This window comes from Pipistrellus hanaki, assembly GCF_964339955.1.
Source record: "Pipistrellus hanaki genome assembly, chromosome: 15".
NCBI classification, from domain to species: domain Eukaryota; kingdom Metazoa; phylum Chordata; class Mammalia; order Chiroptera; family Vespertilionidae; genus Pipistrellus; species Pipistrellus hanaki.
In genome coordinates, this window is record NC_140517.1 from 19349159 (window position 1) to 19361961 (window position 12803).

At 47.3% G+C, this 12803-nt stretch overlaps 1 protein-coding gene across 1 annotated transcript in view; it reads left to right on the forward strand.

Moving 5' to 3' along the window:
- The window catches only part of WWOX (WW domain containing oxidoreductase), a 914792-nt gene extending 902872 nt beyond the window's left edge, over positions 1–11920 (forward strand). The window contains exon 9 of the mRNA XM_084861367.1: positions 10742–11920. Within this exon, the coding sequence (XP_084717493.1) occupies positions 10742–10930 (189 nt within the window). The 3' untranslated portion in view covers positions 10931–11920. The remainder of the gene's footprint in view (positions 1–10741) is intronic.
- The last annotated feature ends 883 nt before the right edge of the window (positions 11921–12803 follow it).

Below are 12803 nucleotides of genomic sequence, written 5' to 3' on the forward strand. Positions count from 1 at the left end.
ATACATGGCCGTGAGTTACTTTGCCTCCTTCAGCCTCTGTCTCCTCCTGAGGTTGTTGTAAGAATCAGAAGTAAGAGGTCCTCGGCACGTACTGGACCATCACCAGCCTCATTATTAGTTTTGTTGTTGGCTGTGCCTGTTGGACTGGGCAGACTTCCTAAGGCAGCTGTGTGTCTCACACTCTCCCCGGCCCAGATGGGAGGACTGGGGATGGGCTGGGAAGGGAGATAATTAAAGAACTGGGAAGTGACGGCTGTGATAAGGCTGCTCCTGGGCTGAGCCATCCTGTTAAAGGCGAGGTGCTGGGCCAGGCGACAGGTGAGTCTCTAGAGAGATGGCAAAAAGGTGGATGACATGCAGGCTTCCAGCTTGAAGGCAAAGCGGGGATGGGTCAGCTAGCAGGAGAGTGTCTGACAAGAGACTGCAAGCAGGTCATTCATGCCCAGCATGGCACCCTGAGATGCTGGGCGAGACTTGGTGGGAGAGGTAACTGTCACGAATTTCTTGCCTAGAAAGCAGCAATCTACCCCCACCCCCTTTGCTGTTAAGTCTCTGTCATGGAGGAGAGAGATTTTGATCTGTGTGCTTCCTTCTTTTAACTTTTAATAAGCAAAATTGTAGCTACCTTTGAACCAGTGTCTGTGTATTCAGGAAATGACCAAATGTTAGTACTAATCCTGCCCAAAGCCCCGTGAATGGGCTGTTACGCCCATTTCATTGATGAGGAAACGGAGGCTTGGTGGCTGGTCACAGAGCTGCTGTGTGTCAAAGTCAGGATTCAAGTTCAGGTACCTCTAGCTTCAGCTCCCTGGCTTTTTCCACCGCCCCACACTGCCGCCAAGTCTGCAAAGCCTGCAGCTCCCTCCTCTTCCTGCCCCTTCTCCTCAGTTCCCTCCAGGACTGAGAGGTGATATTGATTCTTGTTCAATAGGGGTTAGAAGGGGTCCCTCCGATCCCACAGTGCACGCCGAGGGCTCTTTAAATGGAAAACTACAGGGAGTGAGGCTGGTTCTTCGCTGGCTCTGCGGGAGAATGGGGTTGGATGTGCACACAGAGCCAGAGCCGGCTCACTTTTCTAAGGACCTAACTTTCAGCATTCTTCAAGGGCTCCGGAGAGTTCCTTGTGCCATCAAATTAAGTTTGGAAACTTCAATAAAAAAGTCCCGAAGGAAACTGTCAATTAATGCATTTACACGGAAGCATCATACTTAGGAAAAAACATCTTCAAACACAAGCGTTGTTTTCCAACCATTAAAAAGTTGGTGTGATGCTTGGTTTCCATAGAGACCCGAGGTAATAGCCTCCTTCCCCTCACTGAAGACTGAGTGTCACTGAGTTCTTTCTTTCTTTCTTTCTTTCTTTCTTTCTTTCTTTCTTTCTTTTTTTTTTTTTTTTCCTTAGTCTTTCATACATTTGTCTCCCTCTCCACTTATGAAAACAAAAGATAGCTAAATTGAAACCTGGCAATGAGATTTGTCTGAGGAAGACAACTTGATTTATAAGCTCACGGGACTTCATTTTTGCTCACTTCCTTATATTTTATGACTTCTGCAAATAGTGTAGCCACCTGCGGGGAAGAAGTGGAGAATTTTCAATTGATCACACGATTCCCCCGTCCATCGAACACATACTCAAAAGGGAAGTGTTAATGGTCTGCTGAAGAGCAACTGAGCTTGCCCATGGTGTGGAGCAGAGGTTGGCAAACTGAGGCCTGTAGGCCAAATCTGGCTCAAGGCCCACTTTGTAAATAAAGTTTTATTGGAACCATGTTCATTTGCATATGTATCTATAGCCTTTTTCACAACAATGGTGGATTTGAGCAGTTGTGACAGAGACTGTAGTTGTGACAGAGACTGTATGGCCTGCAGGACCTTAAATATTTCCTCTCTTACCCTTTGCAGGAAAGTTGACTGAGCCTGGGTACGAATTGGGATTTTGGAGGCATTTAATCGTTTGTCACGCTGGGCAGATGCTGATCTTGCTGTGACTCATTTGTGCTTCTTTGCTGTAGGAAGGACAGGGTTCTCTCATAGGGCTTTGGGATGTAAAGCACCTATGAGAATGATGCACATGAATGCTTTCTACTCCAAATCCTTTTGCTAGAAAAATCCAAAGATGCCTTTCTTAGGATTCTAGAGATTCTTTAGAAAACTCAAGGAAGTGTATAAAGACCCAAGCCACGTGGTTCAGCCATTGTCCCGGCCCCAAGCCTGCCCAGGTGTCTCTTCTGGAGAAGGCCAGAGAGGCCGAGGGGAAGCGGGTTCAGGGATGAGACAGCAAACAAAAGAAGCCACCACATCTAGGAAGAAACCTTTAATTCCTATTCAGCTTTAAAGAGTTTGCGAGGTTTTGTGTTTTTTCCTTTTAACAAACCAGTTCAAGTACATGCCTGCAGATTATAAAATTACCTGAAATCGTCTAGGATATCAGCATGCATGGCTTGTTAGTATTTACATATATTTACATAGGGAAACAAGAGAAAGATCTACAGTTATTTACAGTCTACATAGGAGAAGAGAAAGGCGGCCTAATTGTATTTCCTAAAATACAGTAGATGAGTCGTCAGTACATGCATAGTTAGATATTTGCATGATAGAATGCAATTTAAAAAAAAAAAACATACCTGTGTAACTTTCTATGCTAAGTGTTACATAATCAAGGTATACTCTGTTTTGTTTCTAGTCTATTTGCATCAAGTGCTTTAAAATGCTAACACCCAGGCAGAATTATGTACCCTGGCAATTAAAGCAACACAGCACACGATCATTTCCTACTAACTAGCAACAAGCTGCTGGTGAATGAAATATCTATTGTTTCTCATTACCCATCGACCACTGTGACGAGATCTCTCTGTGTAGAGGCAGTGCCTAAGCTATCACCATTAATTATGGAAGTCGTATAAATGAGACACTCTCCACAGTATGTTCTAAATGAAATATTAACAAGGCCAGCATCTCTGCGCCTGAGAAATGATCTGTTCGCGTGAGCTCCCTATGAAAGTGCGTGCGCAGACCTAATGCAGTTGTGCGTGACTTGAAATGGTGGGGCCGGTCTTGGGGTCTGTCTCTGAGATCTGAATCGCTGCAAAGTCTACTCCCGCGTTTGTTTCTGGGTGACTGAGTTAAGAGTTATGTTCTTACCGTGATGTGGCCCCATTGGAGCACCCTGTGGGTTTTATTCACCGCCCCTGCCCCCATGCCTTTTCAGTCAATGTTGTAGGCTATGCCTGTGGCCTAGGTGTAAGTGAACTGTCCACCTTAACGTCTAAACAAACAGCTTGTCTGGGGTTTGCCCGGAAGTGTTGCCTGCTCACAGAACAGTCTGCTCTTGGCTTTCCAGGCCGACTGGGCGGAATGACTGTGAGCAGAGGGAAGATATTTTTGTTTCACCGCTACTCTGAAGACAGCCTTTGATATTAGAACTGAACCCATTAATTCTGCCTGGCAATCATGTCAAAGGTTTCTATCGGTGTACACGGCCAATACAGAGGCATCCATTATCTACATTGTACAGAGCTAGCTATCACTGAGGTTAAAAACATCGAGTAAGAATGTAAACTGTTGCAAAGGAACACAAGCGAAATCTTCTTTTACCGCTTATAAACAAGCAGGCGATCCTTTGGCACCAGCTTTGAGGTGGCCCCATGGGCACATATCCGTAAGGGGCCATCAGACTTGTCCGATGTCAAAGGATGAAGCATATTTCAGTGGTCAGTTTCTATGGCTCTTCTGCTCCGCTGTTGCAAACCAACCCATGGGAGAATGGATAGCCCAATGCAGTGTTCCATCCCAGGAAGAGAAAACCCATTGAAAAAGCAGCTGTGCTTTGAGTAACATGGGTATTCCAGAGAGCACTGGCAGGGGATGCCCAGGGAACTCGGTCATAGAAATGAGACACAGTTCACATTTCTCAGTTGTGATGAGACCACCTCTTGGGCCAGTCTGTTCCAGAATGTGTTTGGCAGATACAAATGAAGGTGGGATGTGCATGAGGAACATCGCCCACCTGGCCTGGACCCTAGGACCCTCTTTCTCCTTCCCTCATTCAGAGCGTGTTAGTCTCGCAGCAGCAGCAGCAGCAGCAGCAGCAGCAGCAGCAGCAGCAGCAGCAGCAGGTCCCAGAGAGATGACGTCATTCTAAACTGCCCACTTCCATTCTTTTGGGACAAGATATGAATCTTTCACAGACCCATAGATGGCGAGGACTCTGGGACAGGGAGGAGGTATGAAAGGGGCCTCGTTTATTTCAAGGGGAAGTTCAGAACAGTTCATGGAACTCAAAACACAGGTCCTGAAAGCTTACCAAGGTCACCCTGCCCTTGAATCCCGCTGGAGTGGAAACCCCTCCCCGCCCGACCTTCCCAAAGCAAACATGGCTTTGGACCTCCCTGGATGGTCCGGATGGACTACTGCTTCCTTCCCCAACTTAAGGCTAGCGAAGACAAATATATTCTTTTGCTTTAAAAAAAGAATAATTTCCAAGTTTCCATCCAGCATCCCTTCTGGGCTTTTTTTCTGCAAATATTTCTCAGAGAAATAACAGCAACACTCCTGCCTTTGCAAGTCATTCTGTCCCGGTCTTGAAGTCAATCTCTGAAAACCCCGTAGGGAGCTTGCTAGAAAGTCACGTCTTCTGTCAGGAAGAATGGTCCTTGTCCCCTTACTTGGGTTTGGGCTCACTGTTTGGGATGCAAATGAGAAAGGCTCCGTGTCACCTCTGAGATTCTCCCCAAACGGAGGCCCGTGAAAGCTGTGTCACCTTCATTTCTCTTCAAGCATTCCACTCCCGATGCCCTTTGCGACCGTGGGTCGTGGACCAAGTGCATCTCGGGATGGCGGGGGTTAGCCCATTGCTCAGCTCCCCCTCAGCGAACAACTTCGGTCACGTCTTTTCATAGACCATGTCCCTGGTGTCACTGGGCACACAGTGGGAGAGACAGTCAACTGAAAAGGAACTTCTGAGCCTTTTTCACGGGTGTGAATCTGTTTTTAGCAAAGAAACTTACCAAGAGGTAAATATGCAAACACATTGTCAAAGTCTGTGGTGCTGGCACATCTCTTCTGTGAGGCTAGGCCTGTCAGTCTCCAGGACCTTCTCTCAGAATCCTAAAGCTCCCACTGTTAACAACAGTACCCACTTTCCTGGTCTCCGCTTTTTCAGTTTGAGAAGTTGAGTGTATTTCCCTTCTATAATAACTGCTAAGAGGAGCGGTGAGCAAAACCCCTGCAAGCTTCAGGACAGGTCTGCGTCCATACCCACAGGAGGTATCTGCCTGTACCCGAGCCTTTGTAGGAGTCACTGGTTAGAGAGTTCATGGGAATTACTTTGTAGGAATTAATTGGGAGTAAGGGGGGATCTGGAACAGAGTTTGCCTGCAAACCTGACCTAACCTGTCAGCTATTATCCTCCAAAAGGCCTCGCTCACATTACACAGACACAGGTTTACACGGTGGGGATTGGTTCCGTTTCTCTGGTTTTGCTGGTGGTCGGTTTAGGTGTTGAACAAAGTCTCCCATCCCAGACAAGGTCCCTTAGCTGGGCCAGCCTGGCACCTGGAGGTGGCGTGCTGAGCCAGGTGACCGTTGCGTTAAGGGTCATTTGCTATCAGATCTTCTGAGGTTTCGCTGAATCCTCACTTCTGTTCATCCAAATGGATAGAATTTCAGTTTAGCTCACGGACTAAATCAACAATGGGAAAATCTCCTTTCAACATTTCTCAGGTGAACTCAGGGCAAGCCCCACGCTTAGTTCCAGGCCATGCCAGGGTGTCGCTCTGTGGCCAGGCACGGACGGGAAGCTTTGGCCACATGGGGACACAGAACAGGGGTCAGCAATATGCAAACAGCTGTGTCACGTTTGGCAGGAAGTTTCTATGGCCGTGTGTCTGCATTCTGGGGAGGGCCCTTTATGTGGTATCAGAGTGACTTGGGATAAGTTGCTTTTGACCTCTGACACTAAGGTGGCTTCTCCATACATGGGGATCCAATCACCCCTTGTGTGGGGTGAGAATGTCATGCTTACGAGCTCTCCCCATGATGCCTGCCTGAAGAATCGTCAGCTCTTCATAGATGCTACCTCATGAATGGGCCTCATTTGCAACAAGCCTCTGGAAAAGCAGGACCATGTGGAGGGAAGAGTCCTTCCAGTAGACTTCTCTGTTCTCTTCTCCCAATCTTTTGGGGCAAGTTGGCGTGTTGATTGGTTAGCACTTACTCCATGACCTTGGTCTGTTCAGCGACAGCAGCATCCCAGTGGAGGCAGAGGGCCGCTCGGTGGCCACAGTCCTGCTAACGGGGAGGCCTGGGAGCCTTCTTCCTGTGCGCACCGCATTGCCCTAACAACGAACACAATCCATGGCACCTTTGTCAGCTTAGATTGCTCTCGGTCAGCAGGGACTCAGTAACCTTTCGGAGCAGCTTGCTTTTGTTTGTCTTTAAAATCAGAGGTTTCAGCTGCCCTTGTTCTGGAGGAACAGACCTATATCCAGGGATGAATTCGAAGCCTGTGCTGCACTGTCCAGGCGAATGGCAGAAACCCCCCTCCAGGGTGCTACTGGGAAGCAGGAAAGGCAGGGGCTGTGGGGGCGGACAGTCATTCCACTGACAGTCTCACTCCAGCGCTCTGCGGTAGGGGATCCTGCGTATTCACGGGGCCGCTGGAAAGGCGGCTGGTTTTGCCTTTGGGAAGGGTCTGTCTTGCCTAACAGACCCCAGATGAGGAACAGAGAAAGCTCTGAGGATAGGAAGAGGCACCTGCTCACTTCACATCACCTCTTTGTCCTGGGAATTCAGCACAGTGACTGCTACTCTCTTCCCAAGGCCTCTCCTTCCTGCCCGTGGGGTTCCAAGCCATCTCAGTCCCCTGACCCGTCCCCTTACACATCTGTACTGGCTGCAAAAGTCCATTCATTCAGCATTTTCTGTGCAATCTCCTGATAGCTGTAGGTCTGTGATAAAGCAATCTTAGAACATTTACTTTCAGAATCATTGACTATAGATAGATATTCTGTGACAGTGACTATTTTTTATACATCTTGTAGTTAACTCTACTTTAATATAGGAATCTACTCTCTTTTAAATAAGCATGCATTTTAAATGAGAGAAACTTGACAACTAAACAGTAATTGTGTAATATGTGTCCTTATTAAAACATGAGTTATATTAGAATACTAACCAATGCATTACCAATATCAATATGTGGGTGGTCAGAGTACTAACCAATGCATTACAAATACTGATATGTGGGTGGTTTTTCCTTAACCATATATTGTTTATTAGAAACCTCTGTACCTCTTCCTTTAAAAGAGTCAATATTCATTTTGATTCCATGCTGACAGCTACAAATTGCTGGCTAGCAGTCATCAAATAAATGTTGATGAAAAGCGGCTACTTAATATTTTCATCCCGACAAATGGTTAGGGAAGGATGGGTAAGTTAGGTCTCAGGGCCTGAGCTAGAAATAAACAGCAACTACTTTCTAAGTCTACCTTCCTGAGCTGGAGACAGGGCTGCAAATCTGACAAATGATTTCTGAAGGAGAACGATGAACCTTTATGACCAAGATACTCTTAATTCCCACAAGAATCCTGGGTGATTTTGTATACACTATAGCAGTGGTCGGCAAACTGCAGCTCATGAGCCGCAGTTTGCCCCTCTGTTGACTAATGAGTTTGCTAATGACTGGATTAGACTAAATGTTACCTTGTAGTTGGAAACTGAGGATTAGGCAATTGTGGCATATTGTGTGCAGAGGTAAAGGGTAATTATAGGACAGAGGTCGGCATAAACTCGAGAGCCACAGTTTCCCAACCACTACACTATAGAGATGGATGGCTCAGCTCTCTTCTGGCAGCTCAGAAACCTTTGATCAGATCACAAGTGGCGTTCAGGCATGATTAGAGATTCTAAGGGCTTCCCAGAAACTCTGTCCTGTGCCAGCCACACCTTAACTCATCGCCAGTTCTAAGGGATGGAGCCTGGAGCCGCTGCGCCCAGCTCCCGTGATAAGCAGGCTTCTGAGAAATTGTTCTTAAATCATTGAGAGCGACCCACAGCTCCAGTCAGCGCTCTTAGGTCACGGTGTTGCTGTTATCACGATGGATCAGTGAACAGTGGTGACAACTCACAAGATCTGGTGGCTTCAGGTGTTTTATAATGAAGTTAGTAGCATTGTTCCTTTTATGTGACTTTCACCATTTCTAAATTAGGTACTGATCCTCCCCCTCCCCCCCCCCAAAGTGGCATGAGAGCCATTTGACGGTGATGAAAGTGCCCTTTTAAATGTGTGTTTATCAGTTTAGAAATGTTTGATCTTGTATCAGCAAGCCTAGCCTATGTACTAATGAGATTCCCCTCATGTGGCTCAGTCTCCTGATGAGGCAGACCGAACAGCTGATGAGCCAAACCTTAGAACTTGTTGTGAAACTGTGGGCACATCTGCTCATATGAAGATGTCACTCAGAGGCTGCCCTGGTGGCCCTTCTTTTAGGTATCCCTGGGTTCCACAGAACCTCTCGTGATGGAGTTAAGATTGTGCAATCCCCCAAGCCTGCTAGCAAAAGACTCAAAGCCAGCTCTTGATGCAAGATTGGGCTTTTCTAAAATGTCTGGTTTTCAGCATGGTGGTCAAATATAGGCTTATATGAACTGAGGTCATTGCAATTGCTCTCGGATTCCATGGAGGGAAAATGCATGCTCCCGGCTCCCTCATCAACACGATTCTGAATCAATGCAAGTGCAGAATTTCTTTGCAAAAATACCACTCTAACAATGCAAGGGTGCAACCTGATATCATTTTAGAAGGTCACAGTGGCAAAATATTACACCGGGTGTGGAAGAATTCCGCTTTGTGCTTTCCCAAGTGGCCTACTTCACCTTTTCTCGCCATTGGAGGCACTCTGAAAGGCCAGTGTGTCCTGCTCTATAAATGCCGATACTCCAAGGCTCCAAGGCTGGGTGGAGAGCCTAGATCTGGGGCTGAGCTGGATTCTCTCATCCCTTACAGTTGATGGTAAATCACCTGACCACTCTCTGGTGGTTTTGGCAGCTGGGAAGTAAAATGGAAATCTAAGATACATATCCAGAAAATTATGCAAAACACCATCTCCAACTGAACTCTGCTAAGAAGTGAGGCCAAAAGGATATTTGGTTTGAGTTAGCGGGACAAGCATCTCAATTCTTCAATTTGTCTTTAGGGGCACTTTGCTTACTTTTCCCCCCCATAGGAGGTGCAAGGAATCAGATAAGCCTCTCGAATTCTTTAGAGAAATGTGCCAGGTGCTAAACAGAGTGTTATTAGCAAGAGTAATTCAGTGAAAGAAAATTTGGATGACATGAACTTATTTCCATTAGACTTGAGCCACCACCCAAAGCAATTTCAAAAGAAAGAGCTGAATCCAAGAAAGTAGCTGGCTGTTTTGGGGGAGTGGGCCCGGGGAGGGGGTTGGGGAAGTAACGAACCAATTACAATTTAAGTTCAGCCAGGTCAGGAGTTCGAGTTCTGAACTAATGGGGCTTGTCCTGGCCTATCAAGAAGGCCGCTCTGATCAGAACTCAAGGCTCTCCCATCTCCCTCCCCACACCCATGTCCCTTGACTGACTTGACTATGGGGTTTTCACATGAACTAGCTATGACAACAGATATTGACATGGAAGCTCCCCGCAAACAACCACCCACCCAAGACTGTTTTGTAGCACTTTCCTAAAATTAGAACATCTCAAGACCCTGATCCTCAGAGTGACCTTGACCCCCAATGGTTGTAGTGAGTGTAAACCAAACCATTTGTGGGGCATGGCTTCCATTAAGCACCTTGCTTGGGCACAATTTAAGCCATAGAGGAGCAGAGAAAGGGTAAGCTTTGGGGGAGGACCAACCCATTTCCTCAATCAAATGTCCCTAATGTCTTTCTAATTGTGACCTAATCCCGTGTTACCTTCCTCCATCCTCTCCCACAACCCCCCTCTCTATCAGCCTATAATTAGTTGATGCCACCAGGGCTGTGATGCACATAAATAATCATAAGATGCCAGATAAATAATCATAAGATGCCAGATAAACTGTATTGGTTTTAAACGAGAGCCGTGCCTACCGCGTCTCCCTGTGAGCACCAGCCTATTATTTTTAATGATGGCTTGCAAAGCAAAGTGATTTCTTGCCCTCTTTGCAGCATCTCTGACAGCACCCTGTCAGCCCGGACGATCTGGAGCCTCCCCACGCACACAGCCCTAGCCACAGCGTTATGCCAGAGGTGAACGGAGAGTGGTCCGTAGCACTCATTGCAGCTTGCGTTCCGGAGTGGACTGGCACCGGTCCTGCATGGGGTTTCTCCCTGATGGGCCATTATTAGAGTGGTTGGTTCCATCCAGACAGATGGTTCTGGAACCATCTTGGTGTGTAAATGCAGTATGCACTGAGAAGTCAAGGGGTTGGATGATGTTTTCTTATATGTGCAGAAAGGTGCCATGGTTTCCTCTTTGCTGGGGAGAGATGTCCGGTGAGGGACGTGCATATTTATTTTTGAAGCCTTTTCCTATATGAGGTGCAAAGGGTCACACCAGCTTTAGAGAGGGTTATGAGCTTGCTGTTCAGGCTGCTCGCCTCCGACCTTTCAGGCCTGGGCTGAGCTCAGGGGCAGATGTACCTGGCAGGGAGAGGCTTGCAGATTTCCAGTCAGAAGAAAGTCTTCTCATCACCTCTTTTCTTAAATAAATTGCTTAAGGTCTTTTTTTTTTTTTTTTCCCAGCAACAAGGAGCTGCCACCACTGTCTACTGTGCTGCCGCCCCCGAGCTAGAGGGCCTGGGAGGGATGTACTTCAACAACTGCTGCCGCTGCCTGCCCTCCGCCGAGGCCCAGAGGGAGGAGACAGCGCGGGCCCTGTGGGCGCTCAGCGAGAGGCTGATCCAGGAGGCGCTCGGAGGCCAGGCCAGCTAAGCAGGAGCTCAGGTGGCGATTGGAACACACGCCCACCCTGTGTGTCCACATGTCAGTGCCAATGCTGAGTTCCAACTCATGATCAGGCCTTTCCGTGTCTCTCCAACACTGATCCCCCAGAGCAAAGGAAGTAAGAGTAGTCACAGCAGATGGGAAAATGTCAAATACCAGCGGGAAGCAGGGAATTAATTCCAGGGGTTAAAGGGCAGTATCTCTCTTCTGGGGCTGGCCGAGGCTTGGGTCCCTTTTCTCTCCTGGTGGTGGCCTGTCTCACTGTAGAAGCACCAGTCTCTCACCTGTTCCATCCAGCCACCAGCACAGCCTCACTGCCACCGGAGCTTTCTCTGTTCGGGAAAGAGCGAGCGAGTGTTTATCCTTCTCCTCTGCATCGATCCAGGAGATTATCACTCCATTCTTTCTGACCAAGTCTAAGTGGGCTTGGCAACTCCTGGGCAGAGGCCCCTGAGCCTTGTTCCTGTCAGCGAAGATGGAGAGACACAGAATTCGGTGGCGTAGACAGAGCTGCGAGTCACAAAGGTACTAGTCCTTTGACTCCCTTGCCAAACTATACAAACATTCTTTAGCAGTTATAGCAGATGCGTTTTGCCAAGCATCCCCGATACCTTGCCAGGCAGGAGAGGAGGCGTTGCGTCCGTAGGAATTTACAGGATCACTGTGGGGTGGGCTGCAAAGCTGTCCCTATCCTCCTTCATTCGCGGTTTCAGCAGCTCCTCGGGCTCCTGCTCACCAGTCCTGTCCTCCCTCCCATCCTACGCTTAATAAAAGAGCATGCTCCAATGTTATCACCTGAAGTCTGTCTTGTGTCTTTAAATGTTAGTTTTGTTTTTTTGTTTTGTTTTCTTCTTCTTCTTTTTTTTTTTTTTAGAAAAGAAATCTAGAGGAAAAATAAAGCGCTTCTTGTAGACGCCAGGAAAACACCGTTCTTGTTTCTTGGTTTCTTCTCTGAGTTTGTTTTGTGCTTTGTGGCGGTCCGTGTCTCACGCGATGAGCATGCCAGCATCATACTTTCTGTTGAAGAAAGAAAGAGAAACATGACTATTGTTTCACTTCACCTAGAGAGGTTCTGTTATTACTTTTTGTGGGTTATTCAGTCCTCAGTGGTCTGTTCCCCCTGTAATTATCAAGTTCTTGGTCATTAGCGAATATTTTTATGTATTAGAATGTGGGCAGTTTGGGGTTCTTTCCCCTTTACCCCCTTTTCACTAACTAGGCCATTTCAGGGCTCTGAGAAGGTCCAATTAGGCAGGATGGAGAAGATGCATTTGCTAAAATACTGTAATGGCACCTTCAGGCTACACAACATCATGAACCTCTGGGCCTCTGTGGCCCAGTCCAGTCAAACACCATTGCTTTCCAGTGGCCCATCACCTGGATACCTCCTCTGGTCTGGCTATATTCAACCTTACAATGTTCTTAATATCATAGCTCCTTTAAAGCTGTGAATTAGATAATGTCATTTCTCTGGTCCAAAACCTCCAATGCTTTTGAGGTAGACTGCAAAAGGGACCACTATCATTTCCTGTGTCCACACAGTGACTGGGTGTCTCCCACACTAATCCTGGCCTTGGCCGCCTGACTTACCTTGTCCAGTTGGAGAAGTGCCTGTGCACTGGGTTTTTCCCCCTTTTTTTTAAAAAAAAATATATATATATTGATTTTTTACAGAGGAAGAGAGAAGCATTGATCAGCTGCCTCCTGCACACTTCCCATTGGGGATGTGCCCGCCACTAATGTACATGTCCAGGACCTTTCAGTCCACAGGTTGATGCTCTATCCACTGAGCCAAACCGGTTTTGGCCAGGGATTGCCCTTTCTTGCTGTTCTTTGGAACCTGGCAACCACCACCTAGCCT